The sequence below is a fragment of the Haliotis rufescens genome, unplaced genomic scaffold, assembly GCF_023055435.1.
Source record: "Haliotis rufescens isolate VD_foot unplaced genomic scaffold, xgHalRufe1.0.p SCAF_11, whole genome shotgun sequence".
NCBI classification, from domain to species: Eukaryota; Metazoa; Mollusca; class Gastropoda; order Lepetellida; family Haliotidae; genus Haliotis; species Haliotis rufescens.
This window is the reverse complement of record NW_025963791.1, coordinates 32,056,813-32,082,683: the sequence shown is the minus strand read 5'-3', so window position 1 is coordinate 32,082,683 and position 25,871 is coordinate 32,056,813. Positions and strand designations below refer to the sequence as shown.

Here is a 25,871-nt window from a genome sequence, read left to right as displayed (position 1 = left end):
CGCGAACACCTAGTATCATCACTGTTTGATAGTGATTCATAAACACATGTTTATTATAAAGTCGGAATGGTATAATTGACTCTGCTTTTAGCAGAGGTTTCTTTTACTTTAAGGAAAGGGTTTACCACGTCAGTCTGTAAATGACAAAAGGGTCACAAATAGTTGAAGCGTTCGATGGTCACGAAGAAGACCCGGGTTCGGTTCCCAACATGTGTACAGTGTATGGAGCCAATTTCTGATGTCCCCGCCGTGATATTGCTGGAATATTGCTAATTGGCGTAAAACCATACACACTCACTCAATGACGATAATCTATCACCATCGTATTCTAAAGCAATATGCTAATGGTATGATTCAAGTCGTATTCTTCAGCCAATCATTTTTGGTCTCATTGTCGTTGGCTATGGCAAAGTTTTAGCAACATTCCTTTGTCATAAACCTGAATATCGGGACGATGTACAATACGACCAAGATCAATCGTTGTCATGAGTACTAGATTTTGTACTTTACCAAGAAATTGTAATCCGAGACATAACATTTGTTACATAGAGAATCTCACCCGAGTGTCTTTTGATATCAAATATATCAACACGAGTTGATAAAAGTGGAAAAATGCCGAGGCTTGCCGAGGATTTTTGCCACTGTTATCAACGAGTGTTGATATATTTGATATCAACAGACACGAGGGTGAGATTTTATTTATCATCCAACATCATTCTTCCAACTTTTTCAATTTGTAGACAGTAATTAGCAGTGACTTCAGTGTAAAAAGTACTGCTAACAGCTTCAGTAGCAGAGCCATTAGTGATGTCATTTGATTGTGACGTCATGGTAGCCAGTGACACCACAATGGTCTGCAAAGCATTGTGATGTAATTTCATTGCAGCGATATCTACAGTGTAGATATCGCTTGATCTAATCCAAGCTCCTGTGGGAGCCAGTTTTGGATGATAAATGGGAATGTACCACGAATTGATCAGTAGAACAACATAAAACAACCTTGTCATTCCACTGAAAAAGTCACTTCAGAACAATACTGCCAGTATTAGCATATGTACGGTGCTGATCTGACCATTTCCACCATTTTGTGTACGTGAATGTCAATGTTCTACGAATTCAACTTGACCAGTTATGCCGAGTTAGTGTGGACAGAGACAAATGTGCTGGACGTCAGTGGTCTAATGACGCTGTTCCTCTGATTATGCCTTCAAGGTCCATCCAGTCTGCACTGTCTATCTTCATTATCTGATATTGACCATTGCTTGACCGAACAAGGTTTGGGGATAGTTCGTTTGGACAGTCTAATGCCATGCCAAACAATAGATTTGTATCAATGTCAAGATGATTTGAAGTCACAAGCTCAAAATCGTGTTGGATTTATATCAACTTGCGGTCTTGTAATCCCCCTTCCTATTCATCATTTATTTAGGAAGAACGAAGAAATGTTATTGTCAAAGCAGAGTGTTAGTGGACCGACCATTTGATAGTCTGGAGGGGGCCTGGGATTTTGTTTGGAGACTGGATCTTTTTGTCAGCTACAACTATTAAATTAAAACTATGAGCCTAAAAGCTTGTTTACAAAAACTTCATGTAACAACTTACTTTGTGTGGTACTCTAAACCACAGTATTACTTATTTAGTTCAAGCATCTTCTGGGACAATTGTTTGGTCGATAAAATAACACCAAAAAGGTGTAAGGGATTTGTGTACACATGTGATAGTCCGATTTTTATATGTTGAACATTGACACAAGTATACACATACAGGTGATATTGTGAAATAGCAGCCGGGCCGTTTAAAATGACATAATGTGGAGAGAACGAAATGTCTTCCTAATTCAATTCAATTTGCCTTCGTTGGTAATTTCTCCGGCTATAATGTGTTTCTCCAGACACTCAACAGTGTAATTCTGGCTCACAGTGACACGCCAAGGACAAACACTTGTGTAATAGCGATAGTTGTGTCAGGTGTAGTTGACTGTTCTCTTTACGCATACATACGTGAAAATAGCGACATAAAATCATTGTATATGTTAACCTTTATTAATCCTATTGTTCCTTAATTACCTTTACGAATGCTGTATCTTTATTTTAACTCATATATATCGAAGGTTCAAGTGCGCTTCAAGTTTGCGAAATTTTCTACGTCTCTGAAACCACAAGACATATGAATGAAACTTGCAATTGTGGTCGCAGCAGATCTAAAATGTGCACACAAATTTCTGATCCAACTCTCACGTATCTGCCCTATTTGATTATCTTATGCATTTTCCTGCAGAGACCTCCTATTGTTTTGTCCGGTAGGACATGACATGCTTTCCATTTTCGCAAATTTTCAGTGACCGCACTATTGCTTTGTACGCCTAATGGAATCAGTTTAGGCGGATATTCTCTGTCATTGACGTTATATTTCCAGAAATAAAATGGGGAAAATATTTATAATCAAAATTACATGCTGTATGTCAAAAGAAATGTCTTGTGAGAAATGAGTAAATAAAATATTGTGTGTTTTGATGAAACCGAAAAATATCATCTTTTCAACACAAATCACACCACACCCCTCGTCGCTCTGAACCTGCTGAATGATTATTATTATCGTTCATTTTTTACGTATTGTGATTTTGACCAAGTTCATATCATTATGAAACGTCTTTTATTTATGTCTGTACATTTTATCATATTTTATGATAGTTTATCATCTACTGTGACCGTTCACTCTAATGAGGTGATTATCTAAAGAGTTTTGTAGCTCTACACTTTTCCATCGCAATCGCTGGCATTTATGACGTATGGACGGGTCTGTGAGGGACCGTAAAAATCAATTTGTAATATCCGGAACTCGTTGTTCTTAACAACGCCGTATTGAACCGAAAATGTATGAGAAAAAACAAACTAATAGCCCATGGTATATTGTTCTTTATTAACTCTTTCTTTAGATAGTCAAGGAGTTTCTTCAATAATTCAATAGACCATGTTTATGTCAATGTCAAGATGTTTCACATAACGTTACATAAGGGTCGTACGTATGCTATACTTTACCGATGAATAGGATTCAAAGCCACACTATTGCAACAAAACGCGAACCAAAGCCCAGAGCAAGAACATGCTATTTATTATGATGGTAGGAAAGGAAGGCCAACTTTGAAGCTACTTAGCATGCATTAAACGACATGAAGGCATCTTTTGAAAAGCATTTGGTGAAGTCGGTGCAAGCGAATTTAAAAACGTGATTTTATATTTCAGACAATCTTGGTTGGAGACAGTGGAGTGGGCAAGACGTCCCTGTTAGTACAGTTTGACCAGTGCAAGTTCCAGGCTGGTGCTTTCTCAGCGACAGTTGGAATAGGCTTTACGGTAAGGGAACCGAACCAATCCTTGCTACGACATTCCTAGTCAGAAACCCGTCTTCAGTTATAGAAAACTGATATACCTGTTTAACCTTTAAAATTGTGAAATTCGATTTTTTTTCTCTATATATAATTACAGATGTAACATTATAAGTCTACGCCATAAAACTCGGAGCAAATGAAAAGTTCTTCCTATTTTATAATCGTCTAAATCAGTAGTGAATGAAGAGAGCAAAACGTCTACCATTTCTCAAATATTTCATGATTCATCATGACTAGCTGAGCAAAACTGAAGCAGCGGAAATTAATGCTGCTTCTCGGTCTGCTTGTACAGAGGCTTGCGAGACCAGGTTTAACTTTGTCTTAACCAAATGAATCCATACAGTGTTAAAGGATCATGCATAACTCGTTCACCAGAACGTTTATAATCGTCACTACAAATCCCAAAATTTAAATGTACTCACCATGTGTTTGAAATGAAAAAAGGAATGTCTGTAAGTAGTCTAAGCTCTATCACACAAAATTCCAACGAGTATTTTGATGTTAATTACTTCTCAACTGTTCAACCGACTTGCTTAAAAAAAAATTACCCATGCGAGTCCACAGACACTTTCTACATTCTATCAACGGAATAATGTAACGAGGTAGTGATAACCATATCCAACGTATTTAACGCATTTGGTAGCTACAGAGTAACTATATTTTAGATTTATCAATGTTAATTATTTCTTTTAAAGATAAAATTATGGATAAAGGGTTTTGATTGTTATGTTAACTACAAGGGAGCGAGGTTTTCGAAAACAAGGTATTCATATATCAAATACTATATTTTTATTAGAATAGGTGGAAACGTAAACTGTGCATTTTCCCCCGATGGCTTCCCTTTGTTAAGCCATCTATATGTTCATTTCGAAGGAGGTGGTTATAAATGGAAACCTCTTTGATCGTGGTCAGTCATACTGATAGCTCAGCTATATTATGGACAGTCATCTTTAGGCCGGAAGTGAAGACATCTGGACCTGAATACCGGAAGTACTGCCGTTTGGTATTTCCGTTCATTTTACGACAACGGACGCGGAAGAAGATTTCATTTTTGGCAGGTGAGTGCATTTTATTCCTTCATAGTCCATGCTTCAGTGCCATATTTCTTTACAGCTTACTTAAATATGACCAAATCTAATTCTAGCGCTGTCGATAGTTTAGTCGTATGGACCGTGTTCAACCATTATCAAATTAGGACATTGGGTTGTCAGGGTTCTATAAATAGGATACCACTTCCAAAGACATCATCCGTTTCATCTCTGATTGTCAATTATGAAGACTAAGGTAGCTTTGTTTTTGTGATAATTCTATAAATCGTAGTCTTCGATCGATGAAGAGTTATTTGTGAAGATTTGCTCTTGCCAAGCCTGTTTCCGGCACGGTGGTGCTTCAACCCTCCGTGAAGAGATTTTAGTTTTGAGAGATTATAACTGCGTGCAAACGGGCACGTGAAAGGCCTCTGGCGTGCAGGAAAACATCCAGTGACATTGTATTGATTTTCAATTTGCCCGGATTTTGAGTGGAATTTTGGACTTATTTCTGAGGGCCTTGCTACAAGGAGGTAATGGATATTTTCTGCTTGTCTGCCTTATTCTACAGTGAAGAGGTATCAAGGTGTGAACACTGATATCGTCACCCCCTGACCTTAACAAACGGTTTTGTGTCATGAAGAATGTTTGTCGTTTTGGAAAAAACCCAGTCAGGTTGGGAGTAGATAGACATGCCGAGAAAGTGATTGTTGTTGCTTCATGCGTACGTAAACCCGAACTCCTTGAAAGATGACGTGTACCAACGTGGTCGTATATTTGCACTTCTGAAGGGACGCCCTGCTCACAAAGACTACGTCGCGCGACGACCATCACACACGATAGTTTTAACATTGACCAGCGACTGTCTTGATGTAAAAAGAGCTTCATGGAATTGGGCTCTGGTGTCTTATTCATAAACCTGTTATAGTACACGAAGGGAAATTTGATGGACAGCTGTAAAGTTTCAGCTTCTATCCAGTATGTCATCGTGTTCGAAGGACCGTAAAGTAAACGTCCTCCCTTCTTGAGTTCCACAACACTGTCTGTATGTTATCGTGTTTGAAGGACCGAAAAGTAAACGTCCTCCCTTCTTGAGTTCCACAACACTGTCTGTATGTCATCGTGTTTGAAGGACCGATAAGTAAACGTCCTCCCTTCTTGAGTTCCACGACACTGTCTTGTATGTTATCGTGTTTGAAGGACCGATAAGTAAACGTCCTCCCTTCTTGAGTTCCACGACACTGTCTTGTATGTTACCGTGTTTGAAGGACCGATAAGTAAACGTCCTCCCTTCTTGAGTTCCACGACACTGTCTATTATGACATCGTGTTTGAAGGACCTAAAAGGAACGTCCTCCCTTTTTGAGTTCCACGACACTGTTTAGTATGTTACCGTGTTTGAAGAACCTAAAAGAAAACGTCTTCCCTTCTTGAGTTCCACGACACTGTCTAGTATGCTATCGTGTTTGAAGGACCTAAAAGAAAACGTTCTCCCTTCTTTAGTTCCACGACACTGTCTAGTATTTTAACGTGTTTGAAGAACCTAAAAGAAAACGTCCCCCCTTCTTTAGTTCCACGACACTGTCTAGTATGTGATCGTGTTTGAAGGACATAGAAGGAAACGTCCTCCCTTTTTTTTGAGTTCCACAACACTTTCTAGAATGCTATCGTGTTTAAAGGACCTAAAAGTAAACGTCCTCCTTCTTGAGTTCCACGACACTGTCTAGTATGTTATCGTGTTTGAAGGACCTAAAAGTAAACGTCCTCCTTCTTGAGTTCCACGACACTGTCTAGTATGATATCGTGTTTGAAGGACCTGAAAGGAACGTCCTCCCTTTTTGAGTTCCACAACACTGTCTGTATGTTATCGTGTTTGAAGGACCGAAAAGTAAACGTCCCCCTTCTTGAATTCCACGACACTGTCTAGTATGCTATTGTGTTTGAAGGACCTAAAAGTAAACGTCCTCCTTCTTGAGTTTCACAACACTGTCTAGTATGCTATCGAGTTTGAAGGACCTAAAGGTAAACGCTCCCCTTCTTGAGTTCAACAACATTGTCTAGTATGTTATCGTGTTTGAAGGACCTAAAAGAAAACGTCCTCCCTTTTAAGTTCAACGACACCGTCTAGTATGCTATCGTGTTTGAAGGACCTAAAAGTAAACATCTCCCATTCTTGATTTCCATGGCACTGTCTAGTACGTTATTATGTTTGAAGGACCTAAAAGAAAACGTTGTTCTCGATGATACTGTCTGGCATGTTATGGTGTTAGAAGGACCTAAAAGTTTCGACTCTGATAACGATCCAGATAATATGAACCGAACTATCGTTACATGATGTTCTTCGTTGGTTTGTCCACGCAGATGATGTTGTAACACGCCGTCACCTTTTGAACTTTGGGCCAATGATGTTACTACGGACAAATCCGTTGTTACCAAAAGCCCTTAAGCATAGCTATTATTTAATCTGAAATTCCATTAACTCTGGTCAAAATGCTATTCAGTACCAAGTTACTTTGACCATACAGTAAGGGTGTTACGTGTCATCACACGGGGTGAAATTGGCGTCCGTACATAACCACCTATGGTGAAATCGATGACTTGCAAGATACCAACTACAAGGAAAGGAAGCAGCCGAGGTAAATGAAGAGAATACCCATTCCACTCCGTGCTTTTCGCATGGCTGAACCTTTATAGCTCATTTCCAGATCTAGTGGAGGTCAAAGAGAGTTGTTTATTGGCTAAACTGCCACGGTCGCCAAATCTTGTGTCGTGTTGTCATATAATCTCTAAAGGGAAATGGACATTGTCGACCTATGGCCGGTTGCCTGGTTGCATGCGACGCTTGACAGATTCTTGTTGTTGCTTTAAATGAGGTCAGTGTTTTAAATGAGACAAATAAGTTATGGTTTTGTGGCATGCTTGTGCAACTTGAGCATGTTCGTACAAGGTTCGGGCGGTCGGGTAGCAAAGTGGTTAAAGCGTTCGCTCGTCACGCCGAAGACCCGGGTTCGATTCCCGACATGGGTACAATGTGTGAAGCCCATTTCAGGTATCCCCGCCGTGATATTGCTGGAATATTGCTAAAAGCTGCGTAAAACCAAACTCACTCAGTCACTCGTACAAGGTTCATTATCTAAAAATGATATTTGATAACAGTGATACGTATAACAAGTAGTATATTAATGATATAGAGATAGCATTTATGAATGTAAATTAACCTCATACATCATTATAAGTATGCCAGAATCCACTGGTTGTCCGTTCGAGTCCAATGTACGTTCTGCGTATGATCCTTGAGCTGTCAGCACCATACACTAGACGTAGGTTACAACAAGGTCACAAAAATATGCATGTAGCTGCATCACTTTGGGCTTACATCCCACTTTAAGCTTATATACCGTGCAGTAACTTGAATAATGTTAAATGCTGAGATACACCAACTCATTCACACTTTACGTATACACATGTGGGCCTCCTCCCGTATGCGGATGATCGAGCGTTAGCCTGAAGAAATGAAGTTTGGTGGTTCGATCCCCCGGCTGCGTCATACCAAAACGACGTTTAAACATGGTACTTGCTGTTACCCTGCTTGTTGCATCAAGAATAAAACAAGGACTGGTCGGTTCGGATAATGTGTTTGAGTGTGGTTTCCATGTTAACCTGCGGCATGGTGTCACAGAGGCCCAGCATTGTAAAACCAGCATACTTTGGGACCAGCAGCCATATGTGCTAATAATCTTGAACGCTACGTTAAAACAACTTCACCAAACGCATACACATGAATTTACGGAAGCGTAGTAGGGCCACGGTGATTTTTTTTTGTCTAAGTATCTCCTACGTAGGACTTAATATCTCCAACATAGGACTTAGTATCTCCTACGTAGGACTTAGTATCTATAAGTATGGACTATTAGTCTATTAGTATGGACTAGAATAACTATCTCCTACGTAGGAGATACTAAGTCCTACGTAGGAGATAGTAAGTCCTACGTAGGAGATACTAAGTCCTACGTAGGAGATACTAAGTCCTACGTAGGAGATAGTGATTCTAGGCCATACTATGGTCCTACGTAAGAGATAGTAAGTCCTACGTAGGAGATACTAAGTCCTAGGTAGGAGATAGCTATTCTAGTCCATACTAAGTCCTACGTAGGTGATAGTAAGTCCTACGTAGGAGATAGTAAGTCCTACGTAGGAGATACTAAGTCCTACGTAGAAGATACGAAGTCCTACGTAGGAGATACTTAGACAAAATAAAATTTCACCGTGGCCCCACTACGCTTCCGTATGAATTCAACATACCATAACATGTATCTTTCTCAATCTTTTATTAAATGAAATGAAACGTTGATTATTTTACATGCACATTCCAATCGCATGTCTTGCGTATATACATAAGCATCTGAAACATCTGTAAACAACTCGGTATAAGCTCTATACAATTATTTTTAAAAAGAACACTTCCCCACTTCAGCATACGTGCATCTTGCCATGATACTGATAGTTTCTCTGTACGTTTGTTAATATCAGTAATTATCGTGACATGTTTAGGGACATCAAAGAAGTCGCATGTTTTGTCTGATATGTATATGAAATCAATACTTGTACATTACCAATAGAAGGAAAAATACCAGCTCTCAATCAACAGCCTCCAATGAATCGAAACTTCCTTTGATAAAGATGTGACAGATTTTACTGAACTTCAAAAAGACTATGAGAAAAGTTTTATAATGCATTTTTTTATAAAGCATTGAGTCATTTTAATTAGTCTCAAACCACGCAATTTAAAAATATTATTCCGCATCAAAGAGTCGTGTTTTGATGTACATCAGTGGTTTAATATGTCCCTTGAAACTGACACTCTTGCAATAAAGCAAGGAGAATTTATACAATGTGAATTATACAACGTTTGAGGTTGTTTAATCGAGTGTTATCCTTTGAGGCCTTCCTCCTCAATTGAACAGGTACACTGTGGTATTACTGAAACACAGTTCAAAACGGCTTAAGGGGCCCACTAATTGATATTCTTGGAGGGGGGGAAGGGGGGGGGGGGGGGGGGGGGTTATTTCATCGTACACAATACATTGTCCTTGAAGAAAATAATTATGTTTCAGTCTGTTGTTTTAAATTGCCAAACTGTTGTTTTTCAGAAAAAACAAAAAAACATTTAGGTTCATGGTCACCGGTATAATGCTCTCAAGTGGTACACCGCTATAGTTTTAATTAAATAAATATCAGCTTTGGCCGCCGTAGCTGAAAAAATATCTAGTCTTCACACAAAATCCCAAACCCCATCTCCGGATGTAAAAAGTTGGTCCCTGTGACACAACTTATACACTCGCTCAAATGTTATTTGAACCCTGTCGTGCGAATACGATATTGAGCTGGGGGTGTTTTGTCCTGAGTAATGTCCTACGTCCTAACATTCAAAAACAGCGGAAAGTGTATTCATGGAGTTGCGTTTCTCAGAAATTCCTTTGGGAAAGGCATGGAAAAAAAGCATCGTCTTTCTCTAATCAATACTTCGTTGTGTACCGATTGTCTCGACTGTTTAGTTTGTAATGTGGTACGCTGATTATGACAGCTAAACCTTTAATACCATGCCTTTAAAATGATCGACATTTACAGCACTGAGAAAAACATGATGTAAATCTCATGCAGTCTATATTTCCCAGTTTGACGGGTCCTTGTAAAATCTAATGGTAGGCTGTGAATCGATATCTCGTAAATTCTCGCGTGATAATGTCACCGTGTGATTTGTTAAGGATATTTGACACAGACAACTTTGAGATTCTGTGGGGGCTGTCCTCCAAGTCTTTCTCAATAGCTAGCTCAGGTTATTTTCTTTCTTGCGAACTTTGAAATGATACCCAGTGTGGCAAATATACATAAATGGTTGAGAATATTATTTTTTATTTCTATGTAATTAAATATTCGCTTCCGGGTTGTAGAACAGCAGAGTTGCTCAGAATGAACTTTTATATACATGTTAAGAGACCTGTTTATTTAATTGCAATGTTCGTGGTGGTGATCTATTTAGAATAATGTAAATTTTAATTTGCTGAACTTCCTTCTCAGATTGGATAGAATGTGTTGGCTACAAACACCGTTATTAAAGATAATATAACATTGAGTGAACAACATCTTCCCAATCTTTCTTAATTTTTTAGACACAATATGTGTTCAAATATGCCGGTTAGTTATATTCATCGTATCGTTGCTGTCGTAAGGGTCGATACAGTTGGACAAAGAAGGTTTAGTAATCATTATTCTTAAAAATGCATTTGTTGATTAAGATTACCCATGATTAGGTAACCCCTTGATGTTTGTTGCTTTGTGTAAGTCACAGTAACTATTATTATTTATAAGCCGAAACGTTAATTTTACAATGCTATTCTGAATGTTGAGTAATTACACATAGGGGGCTTGACTTTCATAATCTCAAAGACATCAAATGGTCGGTCCCAAATTCAAACTTCACGCACTTCCATATCTCATTGAATGCGATGGCGACCAACATACGTAACTGGTTCATGTAAGATGTGGAGAAGTATAGTGAGTGAGTGAGTGTGTTGGGTTTAACGCCGCTTTTAACAGTATTCCAGTTATATCACTGCGTGTATGCTTAATGTGGGAGGAAAGCCCGAAGTGATGCAGGTCTCAGGCGTTTACCAATTCGGTGAAACCCACGAGCACGGGTATGGTGCTGACAAACCTAGAAACATAATCGGGGCGAACGGGGAATCGGACCAACCATCATAGGTTCCTGGCGTGCTCAAGAGACGCAACTCTGGATAGCGAACCGCGGCGCCTTAGACGACTGGGCCACCCGTCCCCCCGGAGAGGTATGGTAGATGTATGAGAAAAAGCATGAGTATAACATTTCAGACACTGATTGTTCTTAAAAGTGTTCATCTTAAACGCTGGCGATGAAGGAAACACACTCATTTCCCTAATGCTTCTTTGTACAGTTTATGTTCGTAACTTTTAACAGCAAACATTAACAGTTACCCAGAGTAGGTACAATTGCAGGTTTTATTTCTTGAAAACAACGTAAGATAATGAGCTACAATACTTTAGGGTAATGACAATGGTGCACGTTAGTCCGAGATACTCCCATGGCATAGGAGGACGCTTCTGTCACTTCTCATGCTGCGTACGTTAACAAGGAATGGATATTGACAACACTTACTGTCTGGGGGGTTGTTGATATTCTTGGGAATTTATTTTTATATCTGTAAAAAAGTCTGTGAATAACACTGCTGGAAACACATTAAGACGAAGTGTGTGTTTTGTCTGTTTGGATGTTTTCCTTTTGTGGTCTCAAGATACCCAAATGCTCGTTTTGTGAGTTCTTAATGACTCTCCAAAACCATAGGTCATTACCACAACTCCCATAGCCTGGATTGACCTTTCCGTGCAATATACAACCACCATTTGACTCAAGTCGCGTTTATTGACAATTTTACAATTACATGTAAAACCACTCTGGGTATGGTAACTCTGGTGATGTTGCCGCTGTAGACCAGGTTCTCATACCTTTCATGATAGAAGGACGAGGACGTCTGTGAGCTTGGGTGACTTGTTGGAAAAAGTTCGGAAAATCATCCTGTGCTGAAGGGTAGATGGAGGCAAGGTCGTTAGCTGGATATTAGGATACTGTAAACAGGAGTAGATAGCTAGCTTACCGATTAAAAAATGCTCTGATGCATTAAAATGTCATTCTGCAGATGTATGCACTTCCTGACGGAAGACCCGTGGTATATCTCTCTCTGTCTCTGTTCGCCACTCTTATATAGTAGGGAGCCTACAGAAGCCTTGTAGAGTATGTGTAGATACATTATTTTTGAAGTATATGATTGTGGAACTCTGTTATTTAGGTGACAATATTGTGCCTCATCCTTTGCCACAACATTTTAACTGTAGAAAAACGAAGATTGAGTTTCTGGCCAACAACTTTGAGTCAGTCTGATGCGGTCATATGTTTCACGACTCACACCCAGCATGGCGTTGATGCAGTCGTCAAGTACCGTGTTGTTACCCAGCACTCAGCACGTTCAGCCTGGGAGGCAATGCAACCATCATTTGTGTCAAAGTGGAGGTATGCGATGATGCCATTCTAACAAACTGTACTTGAACTTTATGACCCGGTAGCACGTACTGTGAACCAGATGTTCACACGTCACATATCTTCCGGATCAACACAGGCCCCCTTCCTAGGTGTCAGCTGAAACGGTCTCTGGCCGCATTCAGTGGCCGAAGTTTCATTTAAAGTTCCATTATCTCAATGATGATAGTCGACTAAATTACGTATAGTACTTGCGAATAAGGAAATTGGACATATTCAGAGGAGGTATGAGTGGAGCGAAGAGAAGATGAAGAGAGAGGAATGTAATGGGATGGTGTAGAGGATTGGCGAGGAGGGTAGAGGCGTGGATTGAACGAAATTGTAAGGTATGGTGTGGCGTGGTGTGGTTTGTTGTAGCACAGAGAGGTGTGGTGTGGTGTAGCACAGAGAGGTGTGGTGTGGTGTAGCACAGAGGGCGTTATGTGTGGTGTAGCACAGAGGCGTGGTGTGTGGTGTAGCACAGAGGACGTGGTGTGTGGTGTGGTGTAGCACAGAGAGGCGTCGTGTGTGGTTAGCACAGAGGGCGTCGTGTGTAGTGTAGCACAGGGAGGCGTCGTGTGTGTTGTAGCACAGAGGGCGTTATGTGTGGTGTAGCACAGAGGCGTGGTGTGTGGTGTAGCACAGAGGACGTGGTGTGTGGTGTGGTGTAGCACAGAGAGGCGTCGTGTGTGGTTAGCACAGAGAGCGTCGTGTGTAGTGTAGCACAGGGAGGCGTCGTGTGTGTTGTAGCACAGAGGGCGTTATGTGTGGTGTAGCACAGAGGCGTGGTGTGTGGTGTAGCACAGAGGACGTGGTGTGTGGTGTGGTGTAGCACAGAGAGGCGTCGTGTGTGGTTAGCACAGAGAGGCGTCGTGTGTGGTGTAGCACAGAAGGTGTTTTATGTGGTGTAGCACAGAGGGCGTGGTGTGTGGTGTAGCACAGAGAGCGTCGTGTGTAGTGTAGCACAGGGAGGCGTCGTGTGTGTTGTAGCACAGAGGGCGTTATGTGTGGTGTAGCACAGAGGCGTGGTGTGTGGTGTAGCACAGAGGACGTGGTGTGTGGTGTGTTGTAGCACAGAGAGGCGTCGTGTGTGGTTAGCACAGAGGGTGTTGTGTGTGGTGTAGCACAGAGGGTGTTGTGTGTGGTGTAGCACAGAGAGCGTGGTGTGTGGTGTATCACAGAGGGTGTGTGGTGTGGTGTAGCACAGAGAGCGAGGTATGTGGTGCAGCACAGAGAGCGTCGTGTGTGGTGTAGCACAGAGAGCGTCGTGTGTGGTGTAGCACAGAGAGCGTCGTGTGTGGTGTAGCACAGAGAGCGTCGTGCGTGGTGTAGCACAGAGAGCGTCGTGTGTGGGGAAGCACAGGGAGGCGTGGTGTGGTGTGGAGTAGCACAGAGAGGCGTGGCTGTCGTGGATGTAAGATCCGTCTGGAGTAATCAGCAGTTAAGTCGGCTATCGTAAACAGCACCAGCAAAAAAGTAACTCAACTTCATTCTTACATCACCAGTGTACAGCACACAGTTTCTGTACACACAAGAGTCCCACGCATAATGCCCGTCTACCTCTGTATCGCAGCAATCTGTAGAATAATTGAACATCGATTATCAGATGATTTATTCCCCAAAGACGACATAATCAACGTTTTGCTGCGATATATCATTGTGCAGGGGACACAGGGATTAATGCAGGTTGCGCTTTTAAATGGGTTAGGTTAACCATATAGGTATCCAGTGATTACAGTCCCGTCGATCCATCAATTAGGTCGGTTTGCATATTGCCCAAATCATTCAGTGTTCATTTCTGCTTCCCCTAACATTAGATCGATTGTAATATTGTTTCATTTTGCCAGTGAAGCGCTTGAGAAGTTGCAGATTGTCCAGAATGACGTCTCTTGTCAGTTTATCGACTGGTATGCTTCACATCATCACACCGATAATCTGGCCTTTTCAACATTATGAAACAGTCAAACATTGCAGTGTTCTACTCATGTGTCACATCTACATTTCAAGATCATCACCTTGTTAAATTCATTCTTGATTTAGACAGACCCTAAAGTACTACATACCAACATAATACAACGAAATATCTATAATAGTTCGTATATTTTATTGATTAGAATGTCTCAAGTTGACTTCTCGCTATGACGGGGGCACGGGTGGCTCAGTCGTCTAAGGCGCCGCGATTCGCTGTATAGCGTCGCGTCCCTTGGCTACGCCAGAAAGCTATGATTAGGGGTTCGAATTCCGGTTCGCCCCAATTATGTTTCTAGGTTTGTCAGCACCATACCCGTGCTCGTGGGTTTCACCGAAGTGGTAAATGTCTGAGACCTGCATCACTTCAAGCTTTCCTCCCACATTAAGCTGACACGCTGCGATATGACTGGAATACTGTTGAAAGCGGCGTTAAACCCAACTCACTCACTCATTACAGTTGAAGACGTGTGTGAGCTGTAACATGGACAGACAGGATGATATGTAACGCCGTTCAAAGAGACATGTGTTTCGAGAAGAAGATCGGAGGTCGCGTCTACCTCTTCGAAGATTTCCATTGCTACGATAAAGGATTTCGTCAACGAACGTTGTCTTGTTGGTCAGCATACACATACGCATTTCAAACGAATATCACATGACGGTACCACACTTCTTGAGATCTACTGATGGCCGATTCTAATCCAGATCCCAATGGGGTATTAGATTGTCCTCATTTGAGGTACGTCAACAAGCTACTTAGGGAGCAACTATTTGAATAAAAGGGTTTGGGTTGGAATTTGGGCTTGAGTTCAGAATTGTTTTTAATGTTTTAGAGCTCAATTTATTTTTTTCAAAAATAAACAGGTGCTCAATTATTTTTGTTTTAAATAAATAGAAAAAATTGCAAGTGACTCCATAAAATTTAATTGTTGAAGCAAGCATTTTTTGCGTTTATGTATCCATAAATCGAAACAATATTAGGCCACACCCACTAAGCTCAACTGTTTCCTGATTGGCTGACAATTGGCTTGCGTTGCGTTCTGTCCATTAAAAGCAGGTGACTCAATATTGTTCAGCCGTTCTTATTCCACATACAAAAACACATTCGTTACCAATCAGTTTTTGTGTTTACTACTGATTATAACGTTAGCGTTTAATACTGAGTAAAGAAAACTGATGAAACCTAGCTAAATTAATTTCCTTAGAATTGCACGTTTCCTTTGCCAAGCAATCATTGTTGTATTAAACGTGTCAACCGTCTGTATTAACCTGTTGGAGTGTTAACATTTTCCTGGAGCGTGATTTATTTCGGCTTAATTTCTCACTTTTAACTGCTTCTGAAGCAGATTCAAACTATCTGAAAATTGTAAACGAGTAACAGCTCAAACTTGACCTTTTAAGCCTTTCATCGTGATTTATAACCGTGTGTCAAAAAGTTAAATGGATAATGCAGAACTTAAAGTCAAATGTCTTTAAACCAATTTCAGCCACAAAATAAATTGATTTGAACTGAAAAGTGACAAACACGAACTTTAAAATCTCCACTGTTGTCGTTTTATAGCGGCTGGATATAATTGCTCCTTGTCATTTGTCGATGAACTGATATAATGTGATCTTGTTAAAAGGACCTTCTGTCATGAAAGACAGCTGGCGTTAAAATCGTATGGGCGTTGCGGTGGTGTAGTGGTAAAAGTGTTCGATCGTTACCTTGAAGACCATCTTCCCGAGGCAAGGGAGTTAACTGACTATAAAAGTCCAGTTTCCACCCTTTCCGAACTAGGCTGGAATTCCTGGGCTCGACCGTAGCGCGACCAGTTGTTATTACGAGTTATGTTCCTTCTAAGCCTCTCCTATGGACCAATCAGATTCCACCTCTCGTATCACTTACATTTGTTTCAAACAAAATGGCGCCCAGTCAAAACGATCTGATTGATAATCAAGATCTATATTGTTATAAAACGGGTCTTACATCGCGAAGTGCATCAAATCACGTAAGCACCTTGGTTAAAGATATGAAAAGACTTGGAAAATATCTGTTGACAACGAGTTGGCGGTGCACATGCTTTGCAAATCCTGCAATCGACAGAAATCTGCACGACATTTTACAAACCGGATCTCGATTTCGGTGCGCGATTTTGATTGGACTCGTTAGCCCAGCCAAAATGTAACTCCATAATACCAGCCTAGTTCGGCAAGGGTGGAAACTGGACTTTTATAGTCAGTTAACTCACTTTCCTCGGGAAGATGCTTGAAGACCCGAGTTCGGTTACCCGCATGAGTACAGTATGTGAAGCAGGCTTGAACTAATTGTATGTCTGAACTAAGTGTATGTTTAACACTTGGGGCGAATCCGGTTCAAACTGTGTGGACATGTTCCCGTGGTAACCATCGGTTAGCGCGGGACCTGTAACTAATTGTCAATTATGATGTACAATTCACTACACTGACTTGAGTGTACGTGCTATGCGAGCAGAGCACGGAAACCTTGTGCAGAAGATAGTTCTTTCACTGTTTGGGTCCTGTGTGTGTGAAAGCTTGCTGAATATGCGTGCAATAAATGGTGTTTCGTTTCGCATTATGTGAATATTGTCTAATTTTAAACTGTTTATTTGCTAATATTTTTTTAATGAAACGTTTGGATACACAGTGGTTTTGAAACATTTGCAATAGAATTGGCTTATAATTGGCCGTCTTTCAGTTTTTGAATAAGAGAAAGAGTAAGTATATTTTTATGACAGAATTTTCATTAAAACAAAAAGTGGTCAATTAGCCCAATGTTAATTTCCTCGAAAAGAAAAGTATCAACCGAAACACGGTTTGGCTCTGATTTGTTCGGAGTTAAGGAACCTTGGTTTTATATTGTCAACGCATGATCAGTTCCACAATGAATTAGTTCCAACCGAAATAAATATTGCTAGTGTAAATGTATCGTCAAAGCTTTTTTCCGAGAACAAAATGTTCGATTCTCTATTTTTTCCCTAAGAGAAAAATAGTACCAAAGAAGAGAAAAACAGAACAAAGGAAGAGAAAATAGTGCAAAGGAAGAGAAAAATAGAACAAAGGAAGAGAAAAATAATACAAAAGAGAAGAATAGTACAAAGGGAAGTACAACATAGTACAAAGAATAGAAAATAGTACAAAGGGAGAGTGAGTGAATGATTTGGGTTTAACGCCGCTTTTAACAGTATTCCAGTTATATCGCGGCGTGTCAGCTTAATGTGGAAGGAAAGCCCGAAGTGAGCAGGTCTCAGACTTTTACCTCTTCGGTGAAACACACGGTATGGTGCAGACAAACCTAGAAACATAATCGGGGCGAACCGGGATTCGAACCCACAATCATAGGTTTCCGGCGTGCCCAAGGGACGCAACTCTACACAGCGGATCGCGGCGCCTTAGACGACTGAGCCACCCGTGCCCCATTTCAAAGGAAGAGAAAAATAAAGCAAATGAAGAGAAAAAGGAACAAATAAACAAATTAAGGAACAATTCCACTACAGGGACAGAATCTGATAATCTTTGACATTACACTCCGATAAACGTCTTGGGGTCATATAATTCAACAAATCTCAAAACTATCAATATGCATGCCAGTGCAGAGCACGCTTGTCCAGGAAACTAAATGCGATAAGTCTCCCTTCAAATTAACTCCAAACATCCAACAGCAATAAATCAACAACTGTCTCGGGGTTTAACTCATGTCAAGCAGCTGACAGACCGCAGTCTTCAGACCTTCTGGCAAGGAATCACGTCCTTGTAGCCGACATCACAGAGATGGCTCCATTACACAAATAATTTTTGTATCACGTCAAGCGTTTCTTTCGTCGTCGATTTCACAACATACGCTATTTCTGTTCAACAAATAAAAGTCTGGTTCATTTTCTCTGCAGTCTTTTAAAATGGTGATTGCGTCTAGAATTGCCCTGTGGCGCACTCGAACTAAGATTTCCCTGTGGAGATCCGCGTTTACTTTTTGTCACTGTGAACGATGTCCAACCATCGGGTCTTTAGTTACAAAGAAGAGCATGATCCTTGAAACATCAGCGTAAGACCTGGCTTTCGATGACTGTTTATTTCAGGGTACAGCGATCTTGAGTTTTGTGGTTATAAGCAGGCATAGTGTGGGATTATGAGGTCCTCGTATTGAAATGGATCCTATTTCTCGGCCCCCATCTTTTCCCCCTGTGTGTTCTTTCGTTACTGCCGCCATTAATGGTGGAGATATTGTGGGTGTGACAAACCTTAACCAGGTCCCCCAGGACCTTTCCTTCCAACAGAAGTTCAGGTGATCATAACAACATCTGCGATGCACCTCCCAAGGACTCTTTTCTCTGCTTGATTGCGGAGGTCGATATGAAAATAACACTGCAAAACATATTATTTTCAAAGTGGAGTCTTAAGACTATTTTGGAAGGATGAAACAAAAAGTACAATTATATAAATCTGATATTTGGCTTGGTTTTTTTAATGACAACTCAAAGAGTTATCTTCCCTGCAATATCGATCAACTGGGGCTACAGCTTCGGCGTAAAGTCTGGTCTTACTGTTTTTAAATGTATCCTTTAAACCAAGACGGCCACGGTAATGATATTTTTATCCTTCTTTATTCATCTCAGCAGGTACAGAATTTATATATACATGTCATGTCAACAAGTTGTGGTACATAGTATTCAAGAAGTGTACATCATTTCATGCATATAAATTCTTGCCTTTAAATCAACGCCTTGTATCAGTGTGTCTTACAAATTAGTTTTTAAACAAAGTGTGGAAGGAAGACCAGAAACTTAAAAAGTTTGCATAGTTACAATTTGTAAATGAAATTACCTTTGCAGCATTGTAATAACTTTTTATCTCATGCAGTATGTGTTCAAAATGTGGCATGAATCCTTTCCTACATTGCCTGTGTATTACTTGTTTTTATTAAAAGTACAATATTCAATGGGGTGTTATGTTTGCCTTGAAGTCCAAACAAAACATTTTCTCTGTCTAAATCAAGGGTTCCTTCCACATTTTATCCAAATGCACAGTTTCTCCCAAATCTTTCTTACAGTAATGATATCTTGTTTCTCACCGGCATCCCCTGAGATTCTTGCCGATATTCTTGTAAATAAAAACGACCAAATCCTTTTACGTAATCATAAGAAATGTCTACTAAAGAACGAGTCCAATGTTCGATTTCGGTTAGACCATACGCATGTGTTTCTGAATCACAATCACAACAGTGATGACACCAGGCGTTCGGGAAAAGGTCAGCGTATCCTGCTCCGTGGATGACACCCGTCACAAACACATACAAATCAAGTCAATTGTTCGCTTGAAAAACAACACGGGAACATAATGGCACAAATCAAAATAGGGAATTGCATCGTCATTCGGAAGCTAATTTCGCATTCTTAGCATTCTAAACCAAATTCGCAAAACTACCTTATGTTAAATACCGTTACACAAGATACGGCAAGTAAAGCAAATTAATTATATAAATTACACATAATGTATACATTTTGTACGTCCGCGGGGTCATGGTGGCCCAGTAGTTTCAGGCGCCACATTGCAGCATGGCGTCCATGAAGCCTGCCGGAAACCATTGATCGAGGGTTCGAATCCCAGATTTTCCCGGGCTTGCCTCCCACATGAAACGCTATCAAAAGCAGCACTGACCCAAACACATTCACGCACTCCGAACATACATTTCTTCTGATAATGATCCTTCTTCTCTTTACTCCAAACCCTGCTTTTCCAGACATTACGAATTTCGTGTCTCCATACTTTCGAGCTAAAAACTGTAAAGCTTTTTACCTCACGAATCACTGAAAGTAGCGTTATTCCGTGACTAGACAATTCAACATGCATTGCACACGATGATCCCGAAACCTCGTCGTGGTTTAGTTGATGGTAACCTTGCACCGCAGATGGAATCTTTCTCGGCCATATATGCAGATAGTCACTGTCGTGCTCGTATTTCTTCCCCAACCCGATTTCCAGACCTCATATATCAAGCTGATCCATCGTACGCCCAGACGGGAATGTCACGAGCTATGTGTTTGCCTTAACGTATTGCGATCCGTAGCTTTATCTTGGTGAACATTTGAATGCAGCGTCATGAAGATGGGAATTACTACGTTCAGCTTTCAAGAGACTTCCTGCGTGTTCTTTAATTCTTCGTGTGCTTTTTTCTGAAAAAATGTAAAATACTAGTTTGTATTTTGCGAAATACGGTGGCATTCTACGACCCGTCGAAATAAGTAAATCTTATTTACAGATATTATAATGGAAGCTAGTACCTGTAGTTGATGTAGCTATGTTTAACATTTCACTCCACGCAATGTTTAGTAAGATGAGTTAGCTTTAGTTGTTGGCTGCCTATAGTTCGTGTTTTAGATAGTAATTATATGACATGACTTGACGAAACTCTGTTGATATTTGTAAATGGATTGTAAAAAAAAAGAACAATTTAGATTGCCTAATTGTCTAAATATCGATAATTCAAGCTTGAACGTTATTCTTTAATTAGTTACGACGAGTCATCATGTATCGATCAAGGAATGGCAAGAGTAGGCCTTCAAATCTATAGAAATTTCAATCCAATCCGTCATTAGATTGCCTGGGGTTCTACCGTAAACTCGTGATACCTTGGAGGTAAATAACTTGATTATAACCTTGGTGAATCTATTTTGATAGTCCCATGCGATAATCCAATTTTCGAAGTCACTGTGAACTTCCTTCTGGCGTATACCTTGGCACCCTTTCAGTGTTTTTATTAGTTCTGTGTAGGAACAACGGGGATTTGATCAAACGGACGGACATACGAAGGAACAACATCCATGCCTGACCCCACTCACTCACTTACCCTGTGGAGTTCTCCTGCAATATGGGCCGTTGAAATCGTCACACTACTTGCCTTACTCCGCCTGGAAGTCATGCTACTTAAGGTTCGGACAGATTGTATAAAGTAAACAGTTTGGTATATTCAAACCCTTAAAAAGTTCTTGTGTTGATATTATCTCTCTTTATATGTTATATGAAACAGCTTCATGTACATGCGATGATATCATATACATACACGTGTTATTGGGGCGGTGGGGTTGCCTAGAAGATTATAAGTTTAAGTGTTAGCTCGTCACGCCGAAGACCAGAGTTCGATTCCCACATGGGTCCAAAGTGTGAAGCCCAATTTCTGGTGTCCCCCGCCGTGATATTGCCAAAAGCAGCATGACACCACACTCATTCACTCACTTACAACTCGAGATGTTACAACATGTACATATATGTTATTATGTTACAAGATGTAATTTCATGGTCCCGACACAACCTTATCGACACAAGGATCTCATGTCGTCTGTATCGGCTGGGGGGTTAGTTTGCCATGGTACCAATGTTTTAATATGCCTTCACTCAATATGTGGATATTATTCTTGTCAGATGCACACGTGTCTGTTATTTGCCTTTTTGGGGTATTATGTTCAAAGGGGATAGTAGGCCCTGTTACACAAAGCGACTATAGTGCTAAGATGAGGAACACCTATAATTTAACTCTGGCTTACCACTAAGATCGCATTGTGGAATGGACCATCATGATCATTCCCAATGTTTATCTGGACGTTTTTGTGCCATGAGTGAGGTTAAGACATCTGTGTCAGTGCCATTATCTTTAACTGTTAGATTGATATACTTCATGACATTAATCATACATATTAATCCATGACTACATGGTATAAATACATGATTGATAAAAGGTTGTTTCATGACTTGAATCAAATTCGCCGGTACTGTCCTTTGATCCGGGTGTTGTCCCCTTAACGCCATAACGTGAGCAGTTCTAAAGCGGGTGCTTCCGGGAGGGCAGGACATGCTTACCCTTTTTCGCGAACACCTGGTGTTCTCCTTGGTTTTCAGTGGTCCATTCATATAATTATCTCAGCTATTTCGCCTTTTACGCCGGTTGGAATCTGTTTCGGAGGATGACTTAGATTGATTGTTCTCTTGCATTGGTAATATATATATATATATATATATATATATATATATATATATTTACTCTGTGTCTTACCCTTTATTGTAAATATGACACTGTAATATACATTGATTCCGTTTTGAAAAGTGCCAGTTGTGTTTAAACATGTTACCTTGAACGCTTCATATCACTGTAACAGGAGTCAATATTTTGTTAATAATTCAAGCCGATCCCGTCATTACTTCAAAATGCTAACATAACAGACTGCAGCAGCTTTATGTTCAGATTAAGTCCTAATTAAAAGCTGCGAAAACATTGCCTGTGTAAACAAGCACCCCCTCTTTGCAAACACTTTGTCACAGCTGTTTATTTAAACGATTTCTTGGGAGACATTTACTCAACCGATCCTCAATTAAATATCCCCCTATCACGTTATAAAATCAATTTCTAAAAGCACATCCCGGGGAGAATGGAATTCTAGATTTCCATACACTATGACAAAGCCGTCACTATAAGACAATGGACACCTGGTGTTCCAGGATGACAGTCTCATCACGCACATCATGTAGACGTGCCCGCTGTTGCTCACGGAATCATGATAAAATGGCCGTGTTTGTTCGGAGGCGTCTGTATATTGAATTCTCTTCAGTTCATATCGATCTATAGTTGGGTTAGACGACGTTCCCAAGTAATTACGGGAATACCTACACCGTCGTGGTCTTTGGATCATGGTATGAAGGTCCCCGTGGGCTCTCAACATCCTGGAAGACTCTCAAATAATTAACAAGACGACGGTATGTTAAAAAGGAAATATGTCCAGTGAACCGTGTCGTTAATGAACCCATGTGTGACTAGTATGCATGATGTACATGTTATTACTTAAGGAGAGCTGCGGAGTGGAATCAAATCAAATCTTGTCAGTCAAATCCTAGTGGTAAAGAGTGTAGGTTTACCTTAACAGAATCACGAACAAAGATAGAACCAGGAAGTAATTTTGAACATTCAAGTGTGTCTCGGTATGTAGTAGTCTGCATTGGTACGTGTGTGCCCGATAGCGAATAACAACACTCTGCACATCTACACCGTATTGCTCTTTTCAGAGTTGGACAAGATTTTAGCACATCCTTTCACGAGTGATATAATCATATTTACACTTAGATCACTACTCTTACAGGGTGGGTTAATATCCCCGTTTTGTTCAGTATAACATTTACAATTTTCCTTACTGACTAGCAGAATATAACTTGAAAATATGTTTTGCATAAAAATGCAGTTGAACATTCACATTCAAATGCATGAGCACTATGTACCTCCCGTATCTATAATTGGCATTAAAGAGCATGATCATATTTTGTACTACGATTTCCACTTATAAACTTGATAACAAGCTACATTATAATTTCGGTGTCCTCACACTGATGTTTCCATTCCCGAAAGATAAAGGAATGGACCCACATCAACATGCACAATCTAATCGTTACGCACAGAAATCAATAACACGGGAGGTAGAGGAGGAAAAAGAAACGTGACGGAAGCATCATTACTTGGAGCTCTTCATCAGTCTTTTTTGAACAAATTGAAAATAAAAACTTAACGTTATTACTCCGTCGCATCTTAATAGCAAAAGAAATTGGCGTTACTTCACAGTCTCTTCCGCAAGTTGTTTCTGATAACCCATATCGGGTCCATCTGCCATTGGGTTCGATGAGCAGGCGACACGGTATCACGTGACCGCTCAATATGCCTTAGTCGTCTGCTTATTTCAGTAGGCTAGGATAGTTTCGTAGCAGGTCCTCAGAAGCAGCTGTAATCATTAGAATAGCGGATTAGACATCTAAAGATCCCCTGCTTATTCCCTTACGCTGGATATTTGGATATTAACGTGCGGATATTGTGATTATTTATCCATGTGCATTTTGTGTCGTCTGCTCGAGTAGAGGAAAAGCCCCTTACGGTATGGTAAAGTAAACACAGCGGCCACGATGGGAGACGATGTATCTGTCATTCACGCTATGACATCAACCACGGAGTTCATGAATATGGCAGTGGATGAAGATTCAGATACTACGGAATATAAGGTAATTTAATATGAAGTGTGCATTTCCACCGGGCCTCTTGCGAGAAACGTCTGCTCTCGTGGGGTAAATGGTTTCGATCGTCGTGACACTGTTGCATCGAAGAAACACCTTTGTGTCACTTGTTTGTGTCCCCGAGTTTTCTTACACGAGCTGTTCGCGTTGGTATCGGAATGTTTAGGAAAATATCTATCAGATTTAGCGATATGTTAGACCAAACCATTTGTTGATTCTTTTCGAAGGCCTCATCAAAGATAATGATATTGTTTAGAGTTTATTGACATCTTCGTTTTCAAAATGGACACACATGAAGCTTCGTGTTCATGATTATTAAGATACTAGATCACTTATTCTCAAATTACAAACTGTTTGTGTCATCGTGTTCAACAGTGATGAGTTCAACGCAGAATCTCGACAAAATCACGTTACCCATGCAGTATAGCATAAAAAATCAGAAACACGACTTTCTTCATCTGAGATTTTTGAAATTGACGTTATATGTAATTCAAAGATGTTATCAGGATGGTACTCGGTTTAATATTCCAATTGGTGATATGACACCCAGGCGCCTACTCATCTACACTCGTGTATAATATTGCCACGTGAAAGCTACATAACCGTCATAGTTTCTGTACAATACATATACATAGCCGTACACTGTCCTTTTCACGTGTCCATTTACAGAAACCATGGTCTTTTTCACAAATGTCGATCAATAATGAATATGAATATTTAATTTTTGCCATATTGTACGCATGTCGCTTTTGGGAGCGGTGTATAACTGAAGGTTCCATATGGCAGGAATTATTGATACGTTCGCCGTTGAGGTAGACCCCGGAGGGAAGTGACGTTCAGCTTGATCCAATATGAGGTTTAATTAGGCGTGTTCCACGTTGTGGAGAACTGGTGGAAAGTGTGTCATTAATGGTATCAAAATAAACACCAGTTGAGGTCATAGGTCCAACGATTTTATTGCCGATTCCAAGTACTATTTAAATCTGAAATACCAAGTTTGCAACTAATCCTGTTGAACAACATGCCTCGAGCTAAGGCGCAACTTTATTCAGTTGTAAAGGCATATATATGCCTGTTATTGTTTCATTTACTAAATGCGACGATGGTAGTTTTATCTAACTCTGGAACATCCAATCAAGTTCATCCTTCAAAGGTTTCTCAACAGCTGCTGTCATGACTTTTATTCAGCGATCCCTTCATATCATTTTCACTGCTATTTTGACATTCACGCCAATGGGGCATGGAATTTGCTTCGGTGGATAATCGAGACTGGTTATTCTCTGGAATTGACGTTTCATATTTGTACTTAATTGAAGAATTTATCGCTATACCACGTATCACAC

General features: G+C 40.3%; 1 protein-coding gene across 3 annotated transcripts in view; it reads left to right on the top strand.

The window, feature by feature from the left end:
* LOC124132524 (ras-related protein Rab-37-like) overlaps positions 1 to 25,871 on the top strand; it is a 156,946-nt gene that overhangs the window by 64,525 nt on the left and 66,550 nt on the right. For 2 of the 3 annotated variants that reach the window (XM_048392566.1, XM_048392565.1), the window contains exon 2: positions 3,243 to 3,353. In XM_048392566.1, coding sequence (XP_048248523.1) covers positions 3,243 to 3,353 — 111 coding nt within the window. Of the gene's footprint in view, positions 1 to 3,242; positions 3,354 to 24,204; positions 24,517 to 25,871 lie in introns of those variants that run through there. The other variant, XM_048392569.1, reaches the window with a different exon arrangement.